The sequence below is a fragment of the Monopterus albus genome, unplaced genomic scaffold, assembly GCF_001952655.1.
Source record: "Monopterus albus unplaced genomic scaffold, M_albus_1.0 scaffold67.1, whole genome shotgun sequence".
NCBI lineage: Eukaryota > Metazoa > Chordata > Actinopteri > Synbranchiformes > Synbranchidae > Monopterus > Monopterus albus.
This window is the reverse complement of record NW_018127947.1, coordinates 814,402-841,641: the sequence shown is the minus strand read 5'-3', so window position 1 is coordinate 841,641 and position 27,240 is coordinate 814,402. Positions and strand designations below refer to the sequence as shown.

At 42.0% G+C, this 27,240-nt stretch overlaps 2 protein-coding genes across 4 annotated transcripts in view; both read left to right on the top strand.

The window, feature by feature from the left end:
* The window catches only part of slc16a5a (solute carrier family 16 member 5a), a 14,722-nt gene extending 6,943 nt beyond the window's left edge, over positions 1-7,779 (top strand). Inside the window, exons 2-6 of one of the 2 annotated variants that reach the window (XM_020604762.1) lie at positions 887-1,349; positions 2,890-3,033; positions 3,616-3,711; positions 3,799-4,455; positions 6,260-7,779. In XM_020604762.1, coding sequence (XP_020460418.1) covers positions 992-1,349; positions 2,890-3,033; positions 3,616-3,711; positions 3,799-4,455; positions 6,260-6,528 — 1,524 coding nt within the window. In that variant the 5' untranslated portion in view covers positions 887-991 and the 3' untranslated portion in view covers positions 6,529-7,779. Of the gene's footprint in view, positions 1-886; positions 1,350-2,889; positions 3,034-3,615; positions 4,456-6,259 lie in introns of both variants that reach the window. The other variant, XM_020604761.1, reaches the window with a different exon arrangement.
* A 2,627-nt stretch (positions 7,780-10,406) lies between these two features.
* tap2t (transporter associated with antigen processing, subunit type t, teleost specific) lies at positions 10,407-23,031 on the top strand. 2 transcript variants are annotated; one of them, XM_020604810.1, is made up of 12 exons: positions 10,407-10,717; positions 11,313-11,846; positions 12,785-12,899; positions 13,029-13,159; positions 13,659-13,864; positions 16,120-16,317; positions 16,954-17,082; positions 17,178-17,369; positions 17,462-17,635; positions 17,932-18,091; positions 20,406-20,542; positions 22,836-23,031. In XM_020604810.1, exons 2-12 carry the CDS (start codon positions 11,357-11,359, stop codon positions 23,019-23,021), a joined length of 2,118 nt encoding a protein of 705 aa, XP_020460466.1. In that variant the 5' UTR covers positions 10,407-10,717; positions 11,313-11,356; the 3' UTR covers positions 23,022-23,031. The 2 variants fall into 2 exon arrangements, with proteins under 2 accessions (XP_020460466.1, XP_020460467.1); XM_020604811.1 differs by lacking the exon at positions 10,407-10,717 and having other exon boundaries at positions 11,378-11,467; positions 11,605-11,846.
* The last annotated feature ends 4,209 nt before the right edge of the window (positions 23,032-27,240 follow it).

The window sequence follows — 27,240 nt, the reverse complement described above, 5'->3', positions numbered from 1 at the left end:
CCACTGTGCACCGGCCCCTTACGGATCCTCCTGCAGGTGGTGGGCCCATGGGAAGACGTCCCCACGTCACTCGTTCGGGCTAAGCCCGGCTGGGCCCCATGAGGGGAGGCCTGGCCCCCAGGCGCTTGCATTCGAGCCCCAACCCCGTGCCTGGCTCCATGCCGGGCGATGTCACGGTCCTTGATTTTAGAGAACAGACTTCAGATCAGGATAAACATGTTGGACATTCCAACAACTGAAACACTGTCTGAGCCATTTGTCCTTCATCAAAGAGGCCATGACCTTTAACCGCACTATCAAATGAACATGAAGCAGTTCCCAGTCTCCCCACAGCCGACTCGGGTTTCATATCGTCCTTTATCTACACAATGGGAGTGGCCTAACCTCAGTAAGCTGCTGGAAATACCTGTTCAGCTGGAACAAATACTGTTCCACCATTTAACATAAAATCTTTCAACATTTATTGTTTGTGGTAAAATGCATCTACACTCAAAGCAGGTGGTGTCGCTTAAACGGTTCATATCTTTCATGTTATGTTGGAAGCATGTTTAATTCAGTGCTTGTCCTGAACATTTGCAGTAGCACCACAGCTCTTGTGTTCATCAACATAGCAGCATTACTAGAATTTGTCCTGAGGGGAGATGATCATTCCAGCCAACAGGTGCTGGGATGTTTCACTCAAAACCTCAGATGATATGATGGTACAAAAGGAAATGTTAGGGCATTGTTAAGTTTTCAGGATTTATCTTCTGTCTTTGCAAAGGTTCGTGGGAATCAGACAGATATTTCAGTCTGGACCAGCATGGTACCAGACCGTCTATAAAAGCCACACACCACTTCAGCCTCTCTACACATGCTGAATCACTGTTTGCTTGTGTTGTTATAGGTCTCTCCTTAAAGGCTGCAGCAGCTGCAGGGACATGGCCAGAAGAAGGCATCACTCCCCCTGCAGAGTGAACACAGCAGCCTCACCTGAACTGTCAAGCACAAAATGACTCAGAGAAATGGGATCAGGGGGACGAGGGATCGCCACCTCTACTCTGAGGCCTCGGGGGTTAGCGAGCAGGTCAACGGTATGGAGCCAGAGAAAGTTCAGGAGATCAGCGACTGTGAAATGGAGGAGGGGGGACAGGCAGGCGACTCCATGGCTGTAACAGGAGCAGTCACAGCTCCAGATGGCGGTTGGGGCTGGGTGGTGCTGGCTGCCACCATCCTAGTCCTGGCTCTGACCCTGGGGTTCCCCTCCTGTGTGGGAATCTACTACACTGACCTACAGAATGAGTTCCACGCCTCCAACAGTGAAACCTCTTGGGTTCCTTCAATCATGACATCGGTGCTTCATGCAGGAGGTAAAGTAGGCGACGTGTCCTGAAGTCCTCACTTTGCTGTACAGATCTCTTAGCCAGTAGAATCAGTATTATCTCCCTTCCTCTCATAAGCATTATGTAACACATGGAAAAAGGGAAGTAGTACAGTAAATATGTCTGGCTGCTGATCACTCAGCTAATAAAATCATTTATTCATGTTGGTAACTTTGTTTCCATGCAAATTTTATGACATAGGTTTTTATGGTGCTGTAGTCAGAGCTTTGTTACTTTCCTCTTAACCCTCCTGTTATGTTGCGGGTCAAATTGACCCACGAACATAACTGCTTTAAATGAGACAAATATTTGATATGAAGAAATGAACATAACAGGGCCCACAAAACCTGTCAGCAGTAGAGAGGGGTTTGGTTAAAAAATGCGCTATTTCACAGTGATTCGTAGTTCATTCAACTGATTTTATTGTCTTTGTTGTAGAGTGTGACAGTTGAGATAATTCCTTACAGTGTTCCTAGAAGCTGGAACAGGATGCACATTTTTCTCTTTTTATTCGCGTTGTAGCTGCTGCTGCCTTTACGTTAATCTGACGAGATTCAGCTCAGCGATGTAGCTAGGTCTAAACTACCGAGAGTGCTGCTCTGACCTTTAGGTTAAAGTGACCCAGTTGCTTTTTCAGACATGAGACTTTTGAGGTTTCCTGTGCTCTGACGCCTGCACTCATTTAGGACAAGTTATTGAAGGCCTGTTGCGCGACAACAGATACGCCAGAATGTACCTTTGGTTAGCCTTTAACAACATCCTTGTACATCTTTGTATTCAGTACTGATTCTGAGGCAACATAAACCCTCCTCCTCAGGCGAGGATTATTTATGAGCAGCAAATCGGACATAATAACCTGGTGGAGATGGGATTGTTGGCCTAAAATATGAAGCCTAAAATTCTTGAGTGGCTCTGGCAATATCTGAACTTTGTTTGAAGTTGACCAAAGTTTGTCAGATTACAGAAGGAGAGGTCTCTGAGCAAAACCAGCTTCTTAGGTGAAACATCATGTTGAATCTCAGGCAGGACAAGCATGCAGTTCTCCTTTAACTAAGGCACTTATTATGTTCATACCTCAGCTCGAGGCAGCAAGAGCTTTCTTGTATACATCAACCAAGATTCTCTCCTGAACTCACAAGGTGTCATTATCTTTACCTGTCAAACAGTTTTGCACGTCAGCATAAAACACTATATGTCAGAATGTTCCCCAGAAACGACTTTTTAATGCTGATGTAACAAAGTCTCATTACACTGACATTTATACAGGCCAATCAACTGTGACTGAACAAGCAGCAGCTGTGGGTATACACCATGTGCACACATGGGTCTGTTATGCATTAGGTGATAAAGTGGGAGAGCAAACATATTTTCAGTATTTAGAAAGGTCATTCAGCCAGTACAGATTACAGCTAAACACCAGTTATGTGAAACGTACAGCAGGATTAAAAACCTCACCCCTGCCTTGTGAGCCTTTAACCCCTTCTACTCCTGTATACACTGAGCTAAGAGCGTTAAATTTCATCCACAGGTCCGTTTTGTAGTGTGTTGGTGGAGAGACTTGGCTGCCGAACAACGGTGATGTTGGGTGGAGTTCTGAGTGGACTTGGAATGGCTGCCAGCTCATTTACGCAGTCCATCGCCCAGCTCTACGTAACAGCAGGAGTTATTACAGGTTAGCAAACATTCAAGAGATTTATCATCCCAGCTGACACTGGGCAAGAGGCGGGGCCCACCCTGAACAGGTCGCCAGTCTATCACAGGGTGGCCTCGTCATTAAAACAAAACCCAACAGGGCAAAGATCACCACAGCTCATTAATTTACGTTAAAACAGCAGATCAATGTTGACCTGTGATGTCTTTTTTGATACTGGTGTTGATGGTTTGGTTTTCGCTTTCAGATACATTTATTTTAACTGTTAAAAAATGTCTCATGGTCCGACTGCTCATGTTTCTTGCCTCATCTGACTTTATTTCAGTGATGTCGATGTTTGCGAATAACCTGATGTGCAGAATCTTATCATTACATAAGCCAAATTAGCCAAAATGTGCAAAAATAGGACTTGAGGTGTCATAAAACTGACTTACCTTTTAAAACAGAGTTCTGTTCAGAATACCTCATATTGGACTGTGTAAGATTTTCCCCAGAACTCCACATCTGCAGTATCCTCTATAAATACTACACAGCATTTTTTAAAACCAGTTAACACAATGCTGTCTGTGATGATGAACTGACTGTCTCCTTGCTTTCTTACAGGACTTGGTTTCTGCTTCAGCTTCCAACCAGCTGTGACAATCCTGGGACACTACTTTGTGCGTCGTCGTGTGTTTGCCAACGCCATGTCCTCCACAGGTACAGCCCTGGGCCTGTGCATTCTGCCCTTCCTGAGTAACTATCTTCACACAGAGTTTGGGTGGAGAGGAAGTTTCCTTGTTTTAGGAGCCGTCCTGCTTAACTGCTGCGTGTGTGGAGCAGTGATGAGGCCACTCCAGCCCTCCAGGCGTCGCGGCCAGCCGCTGATGACCCACAGTCTCCCTTCACCAGAGGAGCAAAATGTGAAGAAGGAAAAAGGGAGGATGAGGACAATACAGAGCTGCGTGGTGGCTTTCCTGAGCAAACACATGGCCTTCGATCAGCTCTGCAACAACCAGCGTTACTGTATGTATTCCATAGGAATCACCTGGATGATGCTTGGTTTTGTGGTGTGCTTGGTGTTTCTGGTTCCTTACGCCACAGCGAACGGCATGGAGCAGGGCCAGGCCGCGCTGCTGCTCTCTATCCTGGGTATTGTTAACATTGTGGTGCGGCCACCCATTGGCCTCATCTTCAACATGTCCTGGTTCAAAGGACGACATGTGTATGTGTTCGCTTCAGCCGTGCTGGTCAGCGGGCTCAGTAACAGTATCTGCTGCCTTGGGCCCAGCTTCACTGTCCTGCTGAGTTTTGTGATGGTCTTTGGGCTGTCCATGAGTGTGGCAGGCTCCCTGATGTTCACTGTACTCATGGATATCGTGGATATGAGCCGCTTTCCTTCAGCCCTGGGCCTGCTCTCTATCATGGAGAGCATCACGCTGCTCATCGGGCCTCCGCTTGCAGGTAATGTAAATACAGAGCACGGAGAGTGAGACTGAGATGATGAGAATGACACACTCTCACTAAAATCAACAGTTTCTAAACTGTTGTGCAAGATAGAATTTGCCTCATCATGATTTTACAGGCAGCAGGCAGTTTGAACTTTTAGGTATTTATGAACCCTGGATGTAGAAATAATCTAACTGGTGGAGTCAAACCTCACCAGGTGAAAAACATATTGTATGTGCTGTTTCCCAGTTCTATTCTACATATAGCAGTAATAGTATAAATCAACTGTCATACTTTTTTTTTCTGTTACTTTTCTGATTTCTGTCTGATGAAGACAATGCTCTACACACACAGAAGGACATCACTGAAACTGTAGCCACTGCTAATTACACTTCACAAAAAGAAAACTATTGTCCAGAGATGCAGAACTATCCACATCATCTTGGAGCTGTCTCACCACCTGCAGTTTTCTTTTGTTTTTCATTCATGAGCGGCTCCTTCGTTCCTTTAGTGCATCACATTGCACAACAATAGTGTAGACAAGGAGAAATCAATCCAGCCGATCCAAATAAGTCAGTTCAGGAGCTGTTGTGCACTTTCACCTGCTTTGGGACATGTTTCTTCTAGTGTGTCTAGAAAGGGCAGCACAGCTTCTGCTCGAAGCCGTTACTGAAAATAACAGCATGTTCTCAGTCAGTTTGGCCGGTACAGAGAGAACAAACTGTACAAAAAGTCTGTGCGTCATTTTGGAAGAGTGGCGTTTAGCAGCGGAGGCTGCCTCTGTCTCGGATGACAGATTCTCCCCCTGTTTATCTGACGGGTTATATGGCCGGGCAGCGATGCAGCCAAGTCACAACAGGGTCACTTCACACATACAGGAAGGTTGCTCACATACTGTATAACTAGAAAGTGGTTTGGTTATCAACATAGCGTGCACATGGGTTGCTTATACATGCATGAAAACTGAAGAGGAATCATTTTTTAAAAGTGGCAATGTTTTGTTTTATGAGTCTCTAATTTTCTAATAATTTCCTCTGATGCTTTTTAGAAGTAACGTTTTAATTTGGCACCGATTGTCAAGGAAGAGATGAGGTTCAGAGTTTAGCTAGTTGTGTTGAGTTTATGTACAGCTGTTAATTTTCAGAGGAATTTTCATGAAACAGTTTGGTTAACCAAAAACATTGTTGTTGTTTGTTATAACTTTATTCTTCATATATGTTAGAGTGGGTATTTGCCTGTAGACAAATTTCATATTTTTTGCAGCCAACCTTCTGTACATTAACAAAAATTCTTTCTAGGTCAGAGGCTCCCAGAGGTTCCCAGATGTTTGGGGTTGTGAACCCTTAAAATGAGTGAATGCAAACCTGCCCCTCATTATGTCCGAACCATGACAAGCTTAACCAAAAACTTATTTTCCCCTCATTTCATTTGAATAATTTTCAAGGTGAATTTCTGTAGTAATTAACCCAAAAAAAAAGCAGAAGTTGCATTTTGCTGAAGCAGAAATACGGTTTTTTCCTCCTGCTTTCCCTCCATGCTAATCATATCTTGACTGTACAAATTTGTCTGTGAACCCTCACTGGGGTCTAGGCCCTCATGTTGGGAACCACTGCTCTATGGCTGTCAGTCTGTTAGAGTTAATAACTGGAATTGCACCATTTTCCATATAATTAGTACCAAATTATACTGTCCTTTTCGGAAACGCTTTTGCTGAATTTGTAATCTGCGTATTTCTATGAAATTACAGGAAAATGTGGGACCTGGAAATAAAAGATGAAAGATAAACTGCTAATGTTTCCACTGATTTTTCTTGTTGCAGGAACCCTGGTTGACAGGACGGGCGATTACTTCTATGTCTTCATTGCCTGCAGTGCTGTTGTGGCCTCCTCTGCCATATTCCTCATGGCTTCATTTTACTGGCTGGATAAAAAAGACAGGAAGTCAAAACAGGGTCAGATATCCACGCTGCCCGACCCAGCAAGACCAGCTGTCGACGGAGCTCCAGGCTGTCACTATAGCAGCGTGCCAACAGAGGGAGACCAGGACAAGGCCTCGGCTAACAGGGCAGAGAGTAGCAGCAGCATCTAAACCTGCTCAGCCTGCGTGTCAACCTTAACACATATTACACTCTTGCTTAGACAGTTTGCAAGTGATTCCTTTTGCTTGCATCAGCTTGCTTGGTGCACCAGACAATAAGAACCTCCTGTACACCATAAAAGTCACACTAAATACTAAGAAGAATTTGCACTGCTTGGCCAAGATTGGACACTTGATCTTATATACCAAAATGAACAGCTGTGCACTTACAGCTACAGTGTGATTGTACTGTAAAATGCTGCTGATCTTATCTGTGATCTCACAATCTATCATAGGATATAAATAGAGTGCATCTCACTTCCTCAAGCCAAGAAACATACCTGATCCTTTGTCAACAAAATCTGTGTCTTTTCTAGATGTTTGCTGGAGTTGTGGTTTTAATGGTCCCGTGGTATATGATGAACCTACAAACACAGAGGACGGGCCTGAGTAGGTGAAATGCTGTGGAGCGATATGTGCATTTCCACAGGGAATTTCCTGGTACTTTTCCTTCCCAAGACCTAAAGTCCAAGAACTTCCCCTGGGGGAGAAGCCCCTTGAGCACCTTGTGATTTGGATTTCAACAAATATTGTATCAGAAGTGTTACGGCCGACAGGCAGTGTGGTTTTAAGAATGGTGTGTCTACAATGCTGTGCTGTATTTGTGTCATTGACTTTCAGCACTGCAGGCCTCGCAAAATCCAAAATTAGCTCAAAAACCAAAATTAGCTACATTTTAGCACGGTCGAATTACCCCAACGGAGGCACCAGGGAAAATGAGCTGGTGGTTCCCACTCACCCCATCCCTCCCGTTCTCTGTGCATTGTGTGTCTGCCCATCACAGACAGGTCACACAGGAGGCTGCACATTGCAGCTTCATCATATCACGTCTGGCCTGATAATCACTGTGAATTGCCTTTTTAAAATTTTTTTTTATTTTACTTAGTTCAGCCTGTTTTCCTGTGTCACTACAGAGCAATGTGTACGTCAGCACAGAAGATGTGGTAGCAGTTCATCAGAGCACTTGGTGATTTTCACAAAAAAATTAAAAAATACATTGATTTAGGATTTGTTATTTATGAAAGCTGGTTTGCAATGATCTATACAGGTGTGTCTATGTCATCCAGCCTTTTTTGTGGCCATTTTCTGTTCCTATTGTTCTTGGATGTAGCTGGATATCAAAGACAGATGCAGTCACTAGTCTTAATCCCGCCTACAAAGGTCCATTTTCTTTGACCAGCACAAACAGCCATCACCGGGCACAGCAGCAGACCTACTGTATGTGGAGTGTAGAGTGGAGTGTAGCCGTTGTGATTAGATGTTGCTTATTTCAAAACAAATATGCACTTTATCAGAACACAGTAAACCAGGGGCATTGTAGCCTCTCAAATCTGGCTACAAATATAGAATTGTGTTTAAAAAGCTCCGTAATCTCCTTAAAGCAGCTGGGCTTTGTAGGTGTTAACAAATATAACTCAAACCAGAGGAAACAATGCATCTGTTGGGGACTATTTTGAGCAGCATATGAATCCACATTTGGTCTTTACTTAGTATTTGTAATAATAAGGAGGGTGTGTGTGGGACTGAGTCCGCATGAACTACAGTGTGTGTGTGTTCATGGTGATGAAGTAACATGTCACCCAGTGCAGCAGTGTGATCACTGAGGAGTTTTAATAGTTTCTAAAACATATCAGACTGTAGTACACGCTCACTACCTGATGTTAGTATGTTTCATGGAATTTGTTGGTGAAAATATATAATATCACCGCACTTAACTGTTAATTATCAGTGGCTGTTACAGGCCTTTAATAACTTGGAAGAGAAAATGATATAATGCTTGTTTTCAAGATCTTTTTGACATATTCATTATCTTTGAAGTAGAAAAATGATTTTTGTACAACCTGGCTGTTGTGAGGGCATTAAACACAGCATGCTGAACATAGTACACCCATGTTGATGAGTGTGGGTTGCTATAGATAATTGAAACCTGATATAAAAAGTTGTTCTCCATTCAGTGTCACACATAGAAAACAATTACTGTAATATGAATTAATTATGTTTTTCTTTTCATATGCTTTGCTTTCCCTAATGGAACAGTGCCTTTATATAGAGCTGGTGTGTTTTTAAAAGCTCATCTACCACCGTGAGATCATATCAGACCCTAGAACAAGATGATTTCACATACATATGCCAACTTGTCAGTGATTTGAAACATTTCATAGGCACAAGGTCAGACCGGTCAAAGACAAGTTTGATTATACATGCAGAGTTTAGCTTCCGTTCTATTCAGAGATTTATCTTTTGATAAATGAACAGTGAGACCATCACACTGCCTGTAGGCATTTGAACACAGCTGTGTTCAGATGTGACTGAACATTAAATTTACATTTCAGGTATAAGCTGAAATGCTTTGTTAGAGGTTTTTAGAGGCTTGTCTTACTTTGGGCCAAATCATACCTTTATTATAAATTCTTTATTTATACATTTTGAAAATGGTTAGAAAAAAATAAATTTTTGAACATCAGAGATGTCTTTGTTGTGTTTTTTGGGGGTTGGGGGGTGGATCTAAATATTGCTCACTGGCATACATGCTTGGGTTATAACAGTGTAAAACATTAACATTGGCTTGACCACAGTCCGATAAGCTACACAAAGGAGTATTGGATGCATTTACAAAAAAAATTCTTTACTTGTACAGGAGGAAAGATTTAAAGAATGAAGACTGTGATCATTTGACAAATTTAAAAAGCTGGTACAATTAGGTGTTTGACATTTTTACATTAAAATGACTTAAAGCATGATTAATCAATCAATTTCCTGTCAATCCACTAATCATTTAATCTCTATTTGTATATACTGTTAATCTATAACAACGAGCTCTTTAAATGTCTTGTATGTTGAATATTAATTTGTAAAGTAGCTATAGCTGGAGTTAAAAAGTGCATTTCTTTATTAAAAGTAGCCTAGTTTAGAAGATGTACTATATTGCCAAAAGTATTCACTCACCCATCCAAATCATTGAATTCAGGTGTTCCAACCACTTCCATGGTTACAGGTGCATATACTCAAGCACCTAGGTATGCAGACTGCTTCTACAAACATTTGTGAAAGAATGGGTCGCTCTCAGGAGCTCAGTGAACTCCAGCATGGTACCGTGATAGGATGCCACCTGTGCAATAAGTCCAGTTGTGAAATTTCCTCGCTACTAAATATTCCACAGTCAACTGTTGTATTATAACAAAGTGGAAGTGATTGGGAATGACAGCAACTCAGCCACGAAGTGGTAGGTCACATAAAATCATCAATGGTTGTTTTTCAGGAGTTGGGCTTGGCCCCTTAGTTCCAGTGAAAGGAACTCTTAATGCTTCAACATACCAAGACATTTTGGACAATTTCATGCTCCCAACTTTGTGGGAACAGTTTGGGGATGGCTCATTCCTGTTCCAACATGTCTATGCACCAATGCATAAAGCAAGGTCCATAAAGACATGGATGAGTGAATTTGGTCTTCCCAGAAGAGTTGAGGTTGTTGTAGCTGCAAAGGGTGGGCCAACAACATATTAAACCTTATGGATTAAGAATCAGTTGTTAGTGAAGTTCATTTGCATGTGAAGGCAGACGAACGAATACTTTTAGCAATGTAGTATGTCATAAACTGGAAATGCTCAAGTTGCCCAAAGTACAGTTTTGCACTTAATTACATTCTGCCGTTGCTTACGGATACCCAAAAAATTAGAAGATTAAAATTATGGTGGGTATTTGGTGTTTGCTCCTGGATTGTGATTGGAATATTTTCACATCCACCCCTACCCTCCTGACTCCTTACCAGTCGGTGGCGGTAATGCACCAATTCGTTATTTGCCAAATGCCACTAAACCTCAAAACTTCAGAAGAAGAAGCAGGAGCGGAAGACGAAGAAGAAGAAGGGTGTGAATGGCCCCCTTTAGTGGCCATAATGTGACATAACGAGCGACTTGTATCTGTATATAAAAATGGAAGGCTCCGTTTTCAAAACCTCTTTACATTTAACAGTAAAAACAAAATTAACTGAAACAGGGCTAATGCTTGATGTGCTGTGTAGCATATTATTGTTTCACAGAGGGACGGAGGTTTTGACCTGCGTGACATCGTACGTCAGCAAACGAAACCAAAAGTAAACCGTCTAGCAGTTAGCTAGGTGTGGTCTGTGGCGGAAAACACGGTAAGTTACGTTATCCAAAGTTAGGCGTTAAAACCCCAAGTTCATAAATAATGGGTCACAAGTAGACATGAACTGAGTCAGATGGGGGCGAACGGGAGTAACGCCTGGAGGCTGTTGTTGCTGTATTGCCTTTGTGTATGGTACTTGTTATGGTTCATTTGTATAACAGTGATATTACAGATAATAGTACGTACAGCTAGTGAAGTCATACAGTGGATATAGTGAACCACATGTGCATCTGCACTTTGAGCGTTTGTCCTCAGGGAGGTATTTTATACAAAACTGCATTGACTCTTCATGCCTCTTTCACAAAATCAATCATGCATCCATGCATGCAGCTGAATGTTGTAGCTGGTGGAGGTCTACTCTGTATGGTGTGGAAACACATTTAGGTTTAACAACTTGATCATAATTATACTTTGAAAACGGCCTGATAAATATAATGAAGATAAAAGTATACTGTTTCTGGTAGATGTTTAAAGAGTAGCATTAAAAAAAACGGAAGTACCTCAGAACTGTATTTGAGTACATACACTTGGTGACCACTAGGATTTCTCATTTAGTCACTGTATAACAGCACTATCTTTTGTCCTAGGATCACATTCAGCCTCTTGCTGTCTGAGCGTCCACCAAAAGAAAATGAGGGAAGTGGCAGTATGTGGGTTATTCATCCTTCTTTTTGACGCAGTGCTGTGTTTGGCACTGTGGGCTGGACTGGTGATCCTGAAGTGCTCCAGCTGTGGTGGACTGGTAGGTGTGTGGGCTTTTGGGGCATTAAAATGGGCCGTTCTCCATGTTTTCACCTCTCTCCTGACTGATGGAAAGCCCCGGGTGGAGATCTGCAGGTTGGTAGCACTGCTCTGCCTTCTGTTTCCTGTGTTCGAAAGTGGACGGATGCTTATGGCGCCTCACACAGGACCACCTACTGACCTCAACATGCTGCTCCTGGGTCCTGTGTCTTCGTCACTGGCTTGTGTAGTTTGGGAAAAGGTCCTCTGTGGTGATGGAAAGATGAAAGAGGACACCGAGCTGGGTACCAGACGGCTGCTGATGAGGATGTTGACATACTTCAGACCAGACTCCCTGTACCTGTTTGCAGCTTTTAGCTTCCTCATATTGGGTGTTGTCTGTAAGTGTGAAATATTGACATTCTACATGTGGTACACCTGCTTGGTTTTCTCAATGTGAACAAATCTTTGCAAAGCCCTAAACCAAAAGTGTGTGGTCTTACCTCAGACTGTCCTACCCTGTCTGTTGCACTCAGTCCAGAGTCCGAAAGTTCTTACCGAAGACACAAATCAAAGGCTCAGTAGTGTCCAGATGAACACTGTAGACTTCAGCAAGTAGCAGCAAATATTGTGTTTGTTAGGGGATATTTTCAGCCCTGGTGCCTGGGTGAGTACTTGCAGCACCAAGACAGTTTGGAGGACTGACTCAGAATAAACTAGCGCTGAAATAATAATGGTGATCAAAGTGGTCTTGACATCTTAGAGGTTTTTAAACTGAACGACTGTATGTGATTGTCATGTGAGATGCACGCACCTGTTGGAAGGTTTAGTGATTGCTGTTTAAAGAATCTCTGCATGATCATATCGCAAATATATGCAGCCTACAGTTCCTCTTTATTTAACTTTAGAGCCTTTTAAATAGAAGAGTTGCAACACTGAGGCGTCAAAAACAGCAGTGGGTCACGTCATTCCATGATTCAGATGCAGTGTTTTCTGTAGGGACTAGTGAGATTTATCACCAAGTTTCTACTTTTACTGAGTTGAACAGCTTTGCAGACTGATTCAGTGTTCTGCTGTAGATAGCACAGCTAGTTAGCTTGGTAGCTAATTATTGAAATGACCCAATATTTCAGGGAGACGAGTCAAAAAGTTGGTAAAATGTGTATAAATGTTTTGACACGTCGCTAACTTAAAATGTCACGAGTTTAATTATTGCATTTTGATTTGAACTTCTTACATTAGAGGATAGCAGCCAAGTCCTTATAGAGTCGGTGGAGAGGTCATCACTCTCCTTCTTAATCCACTCTGTTTAATCTGTGGCATTCATCTTTCCTAACAGGTGATACCTTCATCCCACTTTATCAGGGACGGGTAATCGATATGTTAAGAGGTGAAGTGCTGCAAAGCAGCTTTGGCTATACAGTTGGACAGCTTGCACTTCTCTCTTTTGGAAGGTAAAGAAACAAAACTGCTGCTATATTTCTGTGCCTTTTCTCATTCCTACTAGCAACATAATTACCGAATTGTGATCTGTTTCAGTGAGTTTTAAAATACACTTATTTTCAACTTCCCCATCTAAACAGTGCTGTGTTCTCTGGCTTGCGGGGAGGCACATTTATGTGGACCTTGGCCAGACTGAACAACAGACTGAAGTGTCTGCTGTTTCACACCTTCCTGCAGCAGGAGATACACTTCTTTGAGGAGAACAAGGCAGGTGAGAAGAGCAGACCATATAAACATCTGACATGCCAGGGATTTGCTCCCATTTAGACAAAAGACCATTAGTGAATTTTAACATCAGTGTTTGCTGACAAGGTCTGGTTCAGTCGGTGCCCCAGTTCATCTCAGAGGTGCTCGATGTGGCCGACGTCAGGGCCCTGTGCTGACCAGTCAGGTTCTTCCACAGCCAAAATGGGAAGAATATTCCTTTATGGACCTGGCTTTGTCATGTTGAAATGTAAAAGGGACGAATACAGACTGACACAAAGTTCAAACCACACAGATGTCAATAGTACTGTATGCTGTTGTATTAATTCTTCTTTGGAGCTAAGTGCTGCACCACAAACCATGAAAACAGCACAAAATCCAATCAGAAGAAAACAAAAGGCAGTACAGGGGTGTGCACACTGGCATTAGCTTAAACACTGTACCTTTTCACAGAGACTAAGCTGCCAGTTAATATTCTTGGACTTCTCTTCGTTTCATTGCCCCAGGCCATCTTTCCTCCCGCCTCCACTCTGACGTGGACAAGATGGGTCGGACAGTAGCGCTGAACGCCAACGCGCTGGTTCGCAGCATTGTCAAGACCTGCCTCATGCTGAAAGTGATGTTAGGCCTGTCCTGGGAGTTCACTGTGCTCACCTGCATAGAGATGCCACTCTTGGCAGTACTGCAGAACAGATACATCATCTGGTACAAGGTACATGTAACCACATTGGTCCTGAACACACCCACGAATGTGAAATCAGCCACTGCTCTGGTGTCAATATCAAAAGCTATTTATGAGTGGAGGGGAACTCATTTTACCAGATGCACAGTATTGAAATGCAACACTGGATGTGTTGAGATGAAGGATACTCATATCCAGGCAAACTGGAAAAGAACACAACACTGTTTGCTTGCAGCTGAAAATGCTTAAATAGAAGGTACAAACAGAACAGGAGCTTGTTTCTCCAAATAAAAACCTCTGTGACCTTCAATGACAAATACAGTCAGGGAAAAAATTATTTGAACCTCAGCTGATTTTGTAAGTTTGCCCACTAACAAAGAAATGATCAGACTACAATTTCAATGGTAGGTTTATTTGAACAGTGACAGACACAACAATAACAAAAAAATCCAGAAAAATGCATTACAAAAAAAGTTATAAAATAATTTCCATTTTCATGAATGAAATAAGTATTTGATCTTCTATCAATCAGCAAGATCTCTGGCTCCCAGGTGTATTTTATACAGGTAACAAGCTGACATTGGGAGCCCTCTCAGCTCGTTACCTGTATAAAAGAGACCTGTCAACAGAAGCAATCAATCAATCCAGATTCCAAACTCTTCATGGCTAAGACCAAAGAGCTTTCCAAGGAAGTCAGGGACAAGATTGTGGACCTACACAAGGCTGGAATGGGCTACAAGACCATCGCCAAGCAGCTGGGTGAGAAGGTGACAACAGTTGGTGCGATTATTCGCAAATGGAAGAAACATAAATTAACTACCAATCTCCCTCGGTCTGGAGCTCCATGCAAGATCTCACCTCGTGGAGTTTCAATGATAATGAGAACGGTGAGGAATCAGCCCAGAACTACTCGGGAGGAACTTGTCAATGATCTCAAGGCAGCTGGGACGATAGTCACCAAAAAAACAGTTGGTGACATACTACGCCGTGAAGGACTGAAATCCTGCTGTGCCCGAAAGGTCCCCCTGCTCAAGAAAGCACATCTACAGGCCCGTTTGAAGTTTGCCACTGAACATCTGACTGATGCCGAGGAAGACTGGGTGAAAGTGTTGTGGTCAGATGAGACCAAAATCGACCTCTTTGGCATCAACTCAATTCGCCGTGTTTGGAGGAGGAGGAATGCTGCCTATGACTCCAAAAACACAATCCCCACCATCAAATATGGAGGTGGAAACATTATCCTTTGGGGGTGCTTTTCTGCCAAGGGGACAGGACAATTGCACCGCATCAAAGGGAGGATGGATGGGGCCATGTACCGTCAAATCTTGGGTGAGAACCTCCTTCCCTCAGTCAGGGCATTGAAAATGGGTCATGGTTGGGTATTCCAGCATGACAATGATCCAAAACACACAGCCAAGGCAACAAATGATTGGCTCAAGAAGAAGCATATGAAGGTCATGGAGTGGCATAGTCAGTCTCCAGACCTTAATCCCATAGAAAATCTGTGGAGGGAGCTGAAGGTTCGAGCTGCCAAACATCAGCCATGAAACATTAATGACTTGGAGAGGGTCTGCAAAGAGGAGTGGGTCAAAATCCCCCCTGAGATGTGTGCAAACCTTGTGTCCAACTACAAGAAACGTCTGACCTCTGTGATTGCCAACAAAGGTTTTGCCACCAAGTACTAAAGCACGTTTTGCAAAGGGATCAAATACTTATTTGTTGGGTTTTCCCTATGTAATAATATTGATAACAGTAAGGTCTGGACCTTACTTTGTAAAGTGTCCTGAGATGACTTTTGTTGTGATTTGGCGCTATACAAATAAAATTTGATTTGATTTGACTTATTTCATTCATGAAAATGCAAATTACTTTATAACTTTTTTTTATAATGCATTTTTCTGGATTTTTTTGTTATTGTTGTGTCTCTCACTGTTCACATAAACCTACCATTGACATTGTAGACTGATCATTTCTTTGTTAGTAGGCAAACTTACAAAATCAGCTGGGGTTCAAATAATTTTTTCCCTGACTGTATAAGATTTGTGTTTTACTGCAATATATTATTTCATCTCCAAACTGGAGACACTGACATTAAAAGAATGAAACTGTGGGCTCTGCTGATGTGAAGGAGGCAGCTGTAGTTTACCACCATTCATGACTGGTTTTGTTGTCAGTGTGCAAAATTTATGTTTTTATATTATGTTTACCAGGTGTATGTCAAATTCTGGTTGTATTTACGTGCTATATAAATAAAAGCTGAGTTGAGAGTATTCCTTGTCAAACAGGAGCTCAAAGATAAGATGCAAGACTGTCACGCTGAGAACAAAGAGCTGGCATTCCAGACAATCAGCGGGATTCGTACAGTCCGCAGCTGTAACGGAGAGAGAGAAGAACTGCGGCGGTACAATGAGGCTCTGGACCAGATGTACAAGGTCAAGAGACGTTCAGGCATCTACAGTGCAGTCTTCCTCTTAGTACGAAGGGTAAGAACACAGTGGTGCACATTCTGTGACCCTTATATGTTGACTTTTACCAAACAAGCTCATTGTATGGCCATAATGTATGGAGGCTTCTTTCCACCAAAACACCACAAGTAAGGTGCGTTTGTAGTCAGTCAATACCATTACAAGATAGTAAATTGGTTTATTTTTGATTTGTTCAGTCAAAACTATAAGATGTTGGCTCCAAATGTTTTACTAAAAGTTATAACTTTTTGATTTACTGCTTGTAAATGATGCAAAAGTTTGATGTTCTATTTTAAACTTATGAGATACCAAGTTATAATCTTGCATTAGCCACAATCATAAGCTGAATCTTTTGCAAAAATTTAAATTCACAAAGTCAACATTATGACTTAGGAGGCCAAAATATCAACCTAGTATCTCATAAGTTTGACTTAGTGAGAGTATGTTTATTCTTGTCTTTGAGTTGTTTCTTTATGCTCCTGTCAGGAATGTGCTTCTGTGCTGCTGCAGTGATTTAAAGAGAAATTCTTTGACCCACAAATTTTAGGAGCACGTGTCATTTTTGTAATTGCATGTACGTGCTTATATACAGCTCTTTTTGTTACGTTCAACTCTAGTTTTATTAATGCCTCTCATTATACCATTTCTTTTTAGCTGGTCACTCTGGGGATAAAGATCCTGATGCTGGTACGGGCCCGTAGTCTCATCTCATCTGGTCACCTCAGCATCGGCAGTCTCATGTCCTTTTTTTTGTACCAGAAGCCCATGTCAAGCAATTTACAGGTGAGCTAAGGTACAAATATTCACACTGCAGAATCTCTTATGTATTTGAGTTGTAAAATCTGCATAATGCCTCTTGATGATTGTTTTTGCCACAGGAGATTTTGCATGGCTATGGAGACACGGTGTCCACTGTTGGAGTCATCTCCAAAGTGTTCAATTATCTTGACCGGACACCACAGTGTCAGAAGCCGGGCAAATTGGCTCCTGAGAAGCTGCAGGGAAGAGTTGTTTTCCAAAATGTCACCTTCACATATCCCTCAGCTCCTCAAGAAAAACCCGCTCTGAAGGTAACTGTTTGACAGTAAAAGTCTGATGCGGCATCCCACGGTTTTGTGGTGTTAACCCTGTCATCAGTACATGATTAACACATTCTTTCCAGTCAGTTTCAATGGAACTGCATCCAGGCAAGATGACGGCACTGGTGGGTCCCTCTGGCAGTGGAAAGACCTCCTGTGTCAGTCTCATGAAGAGGCTGTATGAACCTAAACATGGGCAGATCCTGCTAGATGGAAGGCCGCTGCACGATTATAAACACAAATACCTCCATCAAAAGGTACAATTGGCTCGGCAGCAAAATACAAAACCAAGACAGAGTTCATCGTCCTACATGTTTCTTAAATGCAGGCTCATGGTGCCAGTGTTGCACTAATGTTGCATTCAAGTCATATCCTCCAGATGCTACCAGACAGTGCTGGTAGTATCTTGGTCTTTGTGTTGGGTGTTTTTGTTGTAGACTCATTACCATAAATATTGAGGTTCTTCTATCGCTGGGTGTTCCACAGGACCTACAGATGTCAATCAGCACTGCACTAATACTAGTGCGTGTTTTAATTCCATGTATTTATTTAGATGGCCCTGGTATCCCAGAATCCTGTGCTGTTTTCTGGTTCACTGCTGTACAACATTGGATACGGCCTGAGAGACTGCACCATCGAGAAGGTGAAAGAAGCTGCAGTGAGGGTCAACGCAGATGCCTTCATCTCCGAAATGGAGAACAAATATGACACAGGTAGAGTGAACGACTACCCTCTGCCACATACAGAGATTATATTTAATGCTAGGGGTGCACCGAAATTTCGGCCACCGAAAATTTTCGGCCGAAAAGGCCATTTTTATTTCGGGCCGGAATAAAAAAAACTCGCCGAAAATGCCCCGCCCCGCCCATCATATCCTGGCGCAGCACAGGTTAGGTTTCACTCACGCTGGAGCTGTTATATCACGAGTCTCCCATGAACGACAAAGCATGTCAGCGGTGAGAGACTCTTCAGTGCAGCATCTCATGTGCTTAATGACAAGAGGAACCGTCTCTCCGGCCAAAAAGCGGAGCAACTTTTGTTCCTAAAGAAAAACCTGCCACGTTTGTTGAACTAAACAGCAGTCCAATTTTGCATAGTGCATAGTTGCATTAAAATTTGTGTAGCACTGCTAGCTACCTAGGCTATGTTGTTTACAGTTTGTTTGGAAGTTCTATTGCTGTTTTTGCACCGTTTTGCATTGTTTTGCACAGCAATTTAAAATGTTTGAGTGTTACATAAAACTTGAATAATATTATTTGGTATTGTTAAAAATATTTTAGATTTTCATTTCAGATTCATCAAATTCAAGTAATTATATATATATATACACACACACAATTATAGAGTAAGCGTGTTTTAAAAATTTGAAGTTTTTAAAAGAAGCCATTTTCGGTTTCATTTCGGTTTTCGGACAAATGCATCCTAAATTTTCGGTTTCGGTTTCGGCCCAGAATTTTCATTTCGGTGCATCGCTATTTAATGCTATATAAATAAGTTACCATAGATGGTCATCAGTTGTGATAAAGCATTATTTTTTTACAAGATGCGTTTAAAACCATGAATGTTTCCCTTTTGTTAGAGTTGTATGTGGTGTTAAGAGTTTTGAGTGACATTAACTGTGAAGTCTGTTGTTTTACTCTAGTTTGTTCTGTCTATTTAATGTCACAAAGGTACTTTTAGTATATACTAGTGGAGATGATAAATGGCTGCTCAGAAAGTATGTATGTGAAATGTGTATTCAGAAAGTACACATCAGTAAATGTACAATAGAACTGGTCCAGCAACATCACAGACAACCTCTGCAGAGTTCTTGACAGGTCCTGTAAGTGAAACTAGAACAAGACGAATGACTGGAAAGTCAGATATAAGCTTTTAACCGACGTGGTCATGGCAGATGTGATGTGATGAGGGTAAAGTCTTTGTTTATTGTTTGTGTTATCCGACTGGGGTCCACTGATCACGGGCCACGACATGGAGCCAAACCTTTTTCCCCTCCCTTAATTATAAGTCTCTTGCTTTACCACTTGAAAGAAAAATACTAAAAGGAGCTTTTCAGATTTAAATTAAAACAGATTTAAATATCTTAGTATTTTCTTTTCACCCAATTTATGCGAGCTAATAAATCTTGTCTTGCCCAAAGCAACAGAATTAACCCAGTTCTGCAGAGATGGAATAATTTACTAATGTCTTTATTAGGTTGGGTGGCAATTATTAAAATGGATATACTACCATGTTTACTGTATCCAAACCACATGTTACTTATATCTACTACTATAAAGTGGTTTTAATCAATACATAGTGCGATTAGTAGATTTATCTGGAAAAACAAGCGACCTAAAATGAAATTAGAAAAATGTAAGACTCCCATGAGAAAGGGTGGCTGAGATCTGCTACTGAGTGGGTTAAAAATGGTTGGCTCTCCTTTGCAGATTAGGAAAGTATTGCTTTGACAATGTTCCACTGTTAGATCTCCCTTTTTGTATTGTAGAAATTCAGAAGCAACGGGAAGATAATTTTGTAGTTAGAAATATATGCAGGTCTTTGTACTGTATGTGCAGATATTTTGGATTTAGACAGTTTTCTTTTTTATTACCATTGCTAATAATCCTGACTTGTAATATACTTGTACAGATATGGGGTTTAGATAGTGGAATACAGTATGTTAAATCTTTGTCTGTTTGGTCATCATGAGAGTGTTTTGTAATTGTACACAGTTTCAAGGTGATCCTTTGACAAGAAACTGTTTTGATGGTGGGACATGTCATTTGTGATCAGCTGAAAGACTGATGGATATTGGTGGAACAAGCAATGGCTATGATGGACCGTGAATTCATTTAAAACTACATGTGTTATTAATGTAATTTGTGTTATTTGATCATTCCTGTGTTTTAACTTTACTGTGATCTTCAGTCGGATCATCTCATAATTCCATCTCTCAGTAATGTGCTTTGTTTATTTGTTGTTCTTAAGTCTGCTCTGTGCACAAGTTGACTTGAAACAGTCTAAATGTCATCTGTTCACCCACAGATATAGGAGAAGGTGGTGGAAAACTGTCTGATGGACAGAAGCAGTCCATCGCCATCATTAGAGCTCTGGTTCGAGAGCCGCAGGTCATCCTGCTGGACGAGGCTACCAGCAAACTGGATGTCGAAGCTCAGCATGTAGTAAGTAAAACAAGGCATAGTGATTGGATCTAATGATAGGTGTAAATGCAGTCTGCACGGTTTGGCCACATTCATAAGAGAAAAATTCCACCCAGCGTGTTGAAAGTTCACCAGACTCATCATGCAGCTGCAGGAGAGTCCAGATATTGTCTAGTCAGTCTGATGGCATCGCAGAGGAAATCGGACATTCCATCACTAATCATTAACAGGGACTGTGTGGAGAGGGAGTCCACATTGAGGAGGATTTCACCTGCAGTGTGAATACCTCTGAGCTGCTGAAAAAGGCTCAGCAGTGACTGCACTTTCTGAGAGTGCTCAGGAAGGATAACATCAGTCAGAGACTGCTGGTTTATCGGTGCTCAATAGAGAGCATATTAACGTACTGCATGTGTGTGGTACACCAGCTGTACAGGGGCTCAGAGGAACTCGCTCCAGAGAGTCATTAACACGGCCCAGAAGATTGTCGGCTGCCCTCTCTCTACATTGGAAGAACTACACTGTTCTCGCTGTCTCAAAAAAGCACAGAATATCATAAGAGACACCTTTCATCATGGCCACCATTTGTTTGAACTGTTGCCATCAGGCAGACAGTACAGATCAATTAAAACTAGGACAAGAAGATTCAAAAACAGCGATAATTAGACTCAATTCAGCTAAACTAACCTGATGTGAGATATTCCCACCAAGGAAATAATCACTCATAGTTTTTAGCGCAACAAGGTTTGTGTAATTGATGAGTGTGAGAGTTTGTTTTTTATTATTTATTATGTGCTTTTTATTATTGTGTGTGTATATTAGTGTGCGATTACCACACCAACTGGATGGCTTTTTAATCTCGTTGTACTGGATACAATGACAATAAAGATATTGTTCTGGCACAACCGGGGTGCAGAGAGAACAGCAGAACTACAGGGAACTAATGTTCATCGACAACAGAAAAACTGCTGTTTTCAGTCCCTCAACTATGAACATGTCCTGATTTTCTCTTTTTACTGTTATTATAAATAGAATATTTTGGGGGTTTTGATTGTTGGTCAGACAAAACAAGACGGTGAGAGATGTCACCCCAGGCTCCATTATCTACATCACTTATTCCTGAAGAGGGAAAACAACCAGTCACTCCTGTGGGCAATTTAGAGTCACCAGTCAACCTAAACTGCATGTCTTTGGACTGTGGCAGGAACCTGGAGAGACTCGATGATTCCTCTGTAGAACTGTATCAGCAGCTCCTGGGGCAGGTCGAACTTCCTGAGCTGGCGCAGGAAGTACATCCTCTGCTGTGCCTTTTTGGTGATGGTCCTGATGTTGGATGTCCACTTCAGGTCCTGGGAGACAGTGGAGCCCAGGAACTTGTAGGACTTTACTGCTGATACAGGGCTGCCAAGTATGGTGAGGGGGGGTAAGGTGGGAGGGCTCTTCCTGAAGTCCACTGTCATTTCCACTGTTTTGAGCGTGTTCAGCTCCAGGTTGTTGCGGCTACACCACAGGACCAGCTGCTCAACCTCCCGTCTGTAGGCTGACTCGTCACCGTCTCGGATGAGACCAATGACCGTTGTATCATCAGCAAACTTTAGGAGCTTGACAGAGGGGTCCTTTGAAATGTAGTCATTGGTGTAGAGTGAAAACAGCAGAGGGGAGAGCACACATCCCTGGGGGGCGCCTGTGCTTATTGTCCAGGTGCTGGATGTGGTTTTCCCCAGCCTCACCTGCTGCTTCCTGTCTGTCAGAAAGCTAGTAATCCACTGACAGGTGGGGGCAGGCACAGTGAGCTGGGTCAGTTTGGAGTGGAGGATGTGTTGAACGCCGAGCTGATGTCCACAAACAGGACCCATGCATAGGCCCCTGGGGAGTCGAGGTGTTGCAGGATGTAATGCAGTGCCATGTTGACTGCATCGTCCATCGAACTGTTTGCCCAGTAGGCAAATTGCAAGGGGTACAGCAGAGGGTCTATGGTGTCCTTCAGGGGGGCCAACACCAGTCTTTCAAAGGACTTCACAACTACAGATGTCAGGGCGACAGGTCAGTAGTCGTTCAGTCCACCGGGATGATGGTAGAGCGTTTGAAGCAGGAGGGGACTTCACACAGCTCCAGTAACCTGTTGAAGATGAATGTGAAGATGGGGGCCAGCTGATCAGCACACACTTTCAGGCAGGAGGGGGGTCACGCCATAAAGCTGTGTCAATGGAGTCTTCATCTTGATATAAGATGCTTATTCCTCCAGACAGATTGCAGCTTAATATGAGCTTTATTCTGCTCTGAAGTATTTTGTGGCTGTTTTTTTTTTGTGTCTCAGGTCCTCCAGGAGGTTCTGGCTTGTGGTCGGACAGTGTTGGTGGTGGCCCATCAGCTGAAGACTGTGGAGAAGGCAGATCACATCATCTTCATAGAGGAGGGAGCAGTCGTAGAGGAGGGAACACACCAAGAACTCATGGCCAAGAAAGGACGTTACTATCGTTTGAAAGAGGAACTGTTCTCTTAATGCAGTTGGGGAAAAAAAAAACTCAGCAGGTGCGTGTTGCGGGTGTCGTGCCTTAACTTCAGTTCTACTAGTGTGTTTAAAAATCGGGTGACTGAAATGTGCAAACGTGCCTTCATTCTTCATGGCTACCCGCCTAACTACTGTTATAAAGTGCAAGATTATTTCTTAGTGCAAAAAGCATCAACAGTATATGAAGACCTAGTATGGTCTGCATGTTTCATGTGTGTGACGTATGTTTTTACCTGTCTGGGTTCAAGGATTTCATATTTTTAATGGAGTACAGTGATGTTAGAATGAGACAACTGTCATAGAGAGATGACTTGTCGCCATTTACTTTCGCTGTTAACGTTTTATCTTGTTGTGCTTTGTTACTTCTACATTGGCATGATACTTTTATAATTCAGTTTTAGAAATTTGTGTTTTATTGTGTCTAGGCTTGATTATTTTAGTATTCCACCTGGTATATTTGTTTTTACTGTACAGCACTCTGGGCTCCTTAGAGTTGTAGAGTGCTATATAAATAAAGATTATTGTTTTTGTAGCAGTTTGGTGCATTGATGTATTTTTTAAACCTTATTCATTAAGTGTTTTGTTTTTGCCAGTAACAAACGATTGTTCTTGTGATGTTTGCAACACCTCTTCCTCTCTGTTTTCAGTTTGTTGAAAGGAGTGTTCAAAGACTGCAGTAACATCACAGTTAAGGCAAAGACTTAAGGTTGGAAATTCTAATGGAGAAAATCTGTTGGATTAAATTGATAATATTTACAATAGTCTGTAAACAGGACACTTCAAATGCAAAAATATCTGCCCCCTAGATAATCTTCACCAGTGAGCACCACTTCCTTTGAGAAAGATTTAAACATACACTTTCCATGCCAGAAAAACACATCTCACTTCATTGCTAAAGGATTTAATTTTCCTGTTCATAATGGCCTTATTTTTATTATCCTACCTTTGACTAACTTGGAAAATGAGTCGGGCTTAAGAAATGGAATAATGTCTTTTGGTGAGGTAGAAAATGAAAGGAACAGTGGTATGAAGGGAACTGTTTTTGCCAGGATTGCTCATGAACCATATACATCAGTAGCTCCCTATAGAGACAAATGTTAATGTCTTAGCTGAGAAAGGGATGGATAAAATAAAATATCTGACCAGTGAAGGTGCATGATATCCAAAATCAAGAGGGGACACATGTTTACAGGTTATACTGTATTGTGCTTACTGTTCTGACTCTGAAAGCTACCTACTATATTAAGATATCAAATCAATGTAGTGGAGTACAAAGTACAATATTTGTCTCTAAAATGTAGTGGTCATAGTGTGTAGTAGCAGAAAATGAAAATACTCAAAGAACAGATGCGTCAAAATTGTACTCTAGTATAGTAAAAGTCCTTAGGTTACATTACGTCACTGAATGGCGAATTTTTAAAAGTCTATATTTCGTGTTTTCGAGGGAGACAAAGAAGGCACCGACATCCCCACGAGTCATATTTGGAACCTAATATGTTAAATAATTTTTCTTAATTAAACCCTGGGAGGCTAGTGTCTGTCGTCTCCATGGTAACTACCACAGCATCCATCCTGGGCGACCGAGTGGAGGAAACGCCACGTCTGCCTGCGTTTGTTTAGTGAAGAGAGTCCTGTCTTCATGAAAAAAGAAAAGAAATGTGCTTTATTGTTAAAGGTGCAAAGCAATGTGAATGTAACGTAACGCAACAGAAAGTATAGATGATTTAGTGGACAAAGTAGCCATAATTAAATCTACATCTACCTTGAAGCCATGTACTTAAATAAACAATCTGGATCCTTGGCCACTGCTTTTGTTAAGTAAACAATTTGTACATCCCTGCTGGCGGAGTACTTGCCACGCTTCTCCCTGCAGAAGAGTTTCCTCACTTCCTGTGTGTTTACTACGGCGGCGTCGCCCCGAGGAGTCCACCCCCCCTCCCCGCCCGTAAAGTAACTGTGCTTTCTGTGTAGCCACGTAACCTCAGTCCGTCGGTAACTTTATTTGTCATGTTTAAAATATGCTTTGCGTGTCACGTGTACGCGGTTTGTCATTGTGCAGTACTTTTTCCATATTCGGTACTATACAGCTTCGAGGTCTTGTATTGAATGTCCACGGCGGTTGTGCTGGTGTTTACGCAGTTTGGTTTGGGTGTGTGAACCAGCTCAACATCGCTAATATGATCTTGAAGGCGTGGAAACAAACTTCAGCATGTTTTGCAGCCAACAAAAAAGAGAAACAGATGAGTCTTGTGCAGATGCTCATACTGCTACGGCGGTGTTTTGTGTTTTGCAGCTGGTCTGTAGCAACAGCTGGAACGACAAAGTCATTGATTCCCGTCAAAACTAAATCCTGTTGTCACAGTCAGCAGTGGAGGAAAAATACATTTGCTTGAGAGTTGAAGTGAAATATTTTTGTTTTTTGATACCTAATACTGAACATAAATCACCGACCTCTGATATTTATCAGGTGACCTTTGACCCAGACCACCAGACTAGGACCACTGGCTTAAACTACCTGACTCTATAAAGTAGATAAGCTAACTCCACCTGAACCAAAAATTTCCACTTGTACACTGTTGCATCTTTATCTCTTAAGGTAAATTATTAACAGTCACAGACAGAAATGAGACCTGAGTACATCTCTACTCACAAGTCGTACCTCTTTGACTCCAGACTTGACTCAGACTCATGAACATTGAAAGTCTGTCATAATTTATATAGGAGGACCATTTTGGTTTTTATGACCATCTGGGACCCTTTAACGCATCACAGAGTGTGTCTGCCAACTGCAGACATGTGACGCCCCAAACTACACACAACAAGTTGTGCCAACTTCTGCTGGCGACTCAAGATAAGACGCTAACGACCACATCCAACTTAAAGACTCACCCAGAGAGTCAGTGTTGCTGATAGACTGCTGCTTAACTCAGTCAGTCTGGAGTTGGTGTGAAGTTACGTTAATATCACTGCTGCTGTTGTAATGGCAGGTGTGTTGTTAAGCTCTATGTCTTGGTTTAGAGTAATTTGCATGGACGGATTATGACACAACAGGCCCCTGGCTACTGGCTCTGGGGCCTATACCAGTAGCGCATTAAGTAATCCATCCATGTTATAACATAACATAACATAACTTTACTGCATTGTGAGACTGTCTGCCAGCACAAACGTATTGTTAACTGTGTTTCTGGTGATGCAGAAACAGGCGATTCTACTTTTACTTAAAAGGACTTTTATTGGGGTATTTGTGCATCGCTGTATTGGTAGTTTCACTTAATGAAAGGGTTCAAGTAGTTCTCCACCTCTGATGCTGGTAACGTTTTTTTTTTCTCTTCTGGCATTTGAAAGCTCAGGACTAAAGTTATTGAGCGCTTTAGGAGCCTTCATTTTAGGCACAGGTATAATAGTAGAGGCTTTCCAAGGCACAGGAACTTTATGTAGCTTGAGGTACAACTTAGAGAGAAAGATGAAAATGTCCACCAGTTGTTCAGCACAGTGCTTGAGTATATGTCCCCCAGTGCCGTCAGGACCCGGACCTTTCCTCACTTTAACCCCTCTAAAGAGCTTCAATACCACATCTCTGTCGACCTGTACACAGTTATGTTGTAGATATCTCCAGAAACAGACATTTCCTCACTAAAATTGTGAATCACTTATATAAAATATTTACTTGACAGGAACTGTGGGAACAGACCTAGGGGGAGGCGTGCAATAAAAGGGAACAATGCAGCTCATTCAGTCAAATCAGCAAAATTTAGCTTGCGTGACTCTGGTTCATTGTTTTATTTTGTGTGAAAGGTGAAATGACGACCAGAGCGGTTTGAATCCCGACCTAAACCTGTATTATTTTACATCTCACCTGTGGGTTCAGTGGGTCATGTTACCGGTTATTAGAACCACTCTGCTCAACAGGGATTTCGTTAAATCAGCTCTGTACTCCTTCATTAACATATTAACCAAGAGTATGCCTGCAGTTTGTGGTAACCCTGCATTTCTGGCTTTAAATGTCCAGGTTATTGAATTGATCATTGATATCTCATTTACTTTAACGATCCAGACAAACCTAATTCAGATTTTTCTTCACTTTGTCAGAGGAAGATAAAAGACCTGCAACTCATTTTTGTTATATGATAGTACACTTTTTTAAATAAAATGTTTTGTTTTTTTCTAGCAGTAAAAATCTCAAAGATGGAAAATTTAATCTCATAGGGGG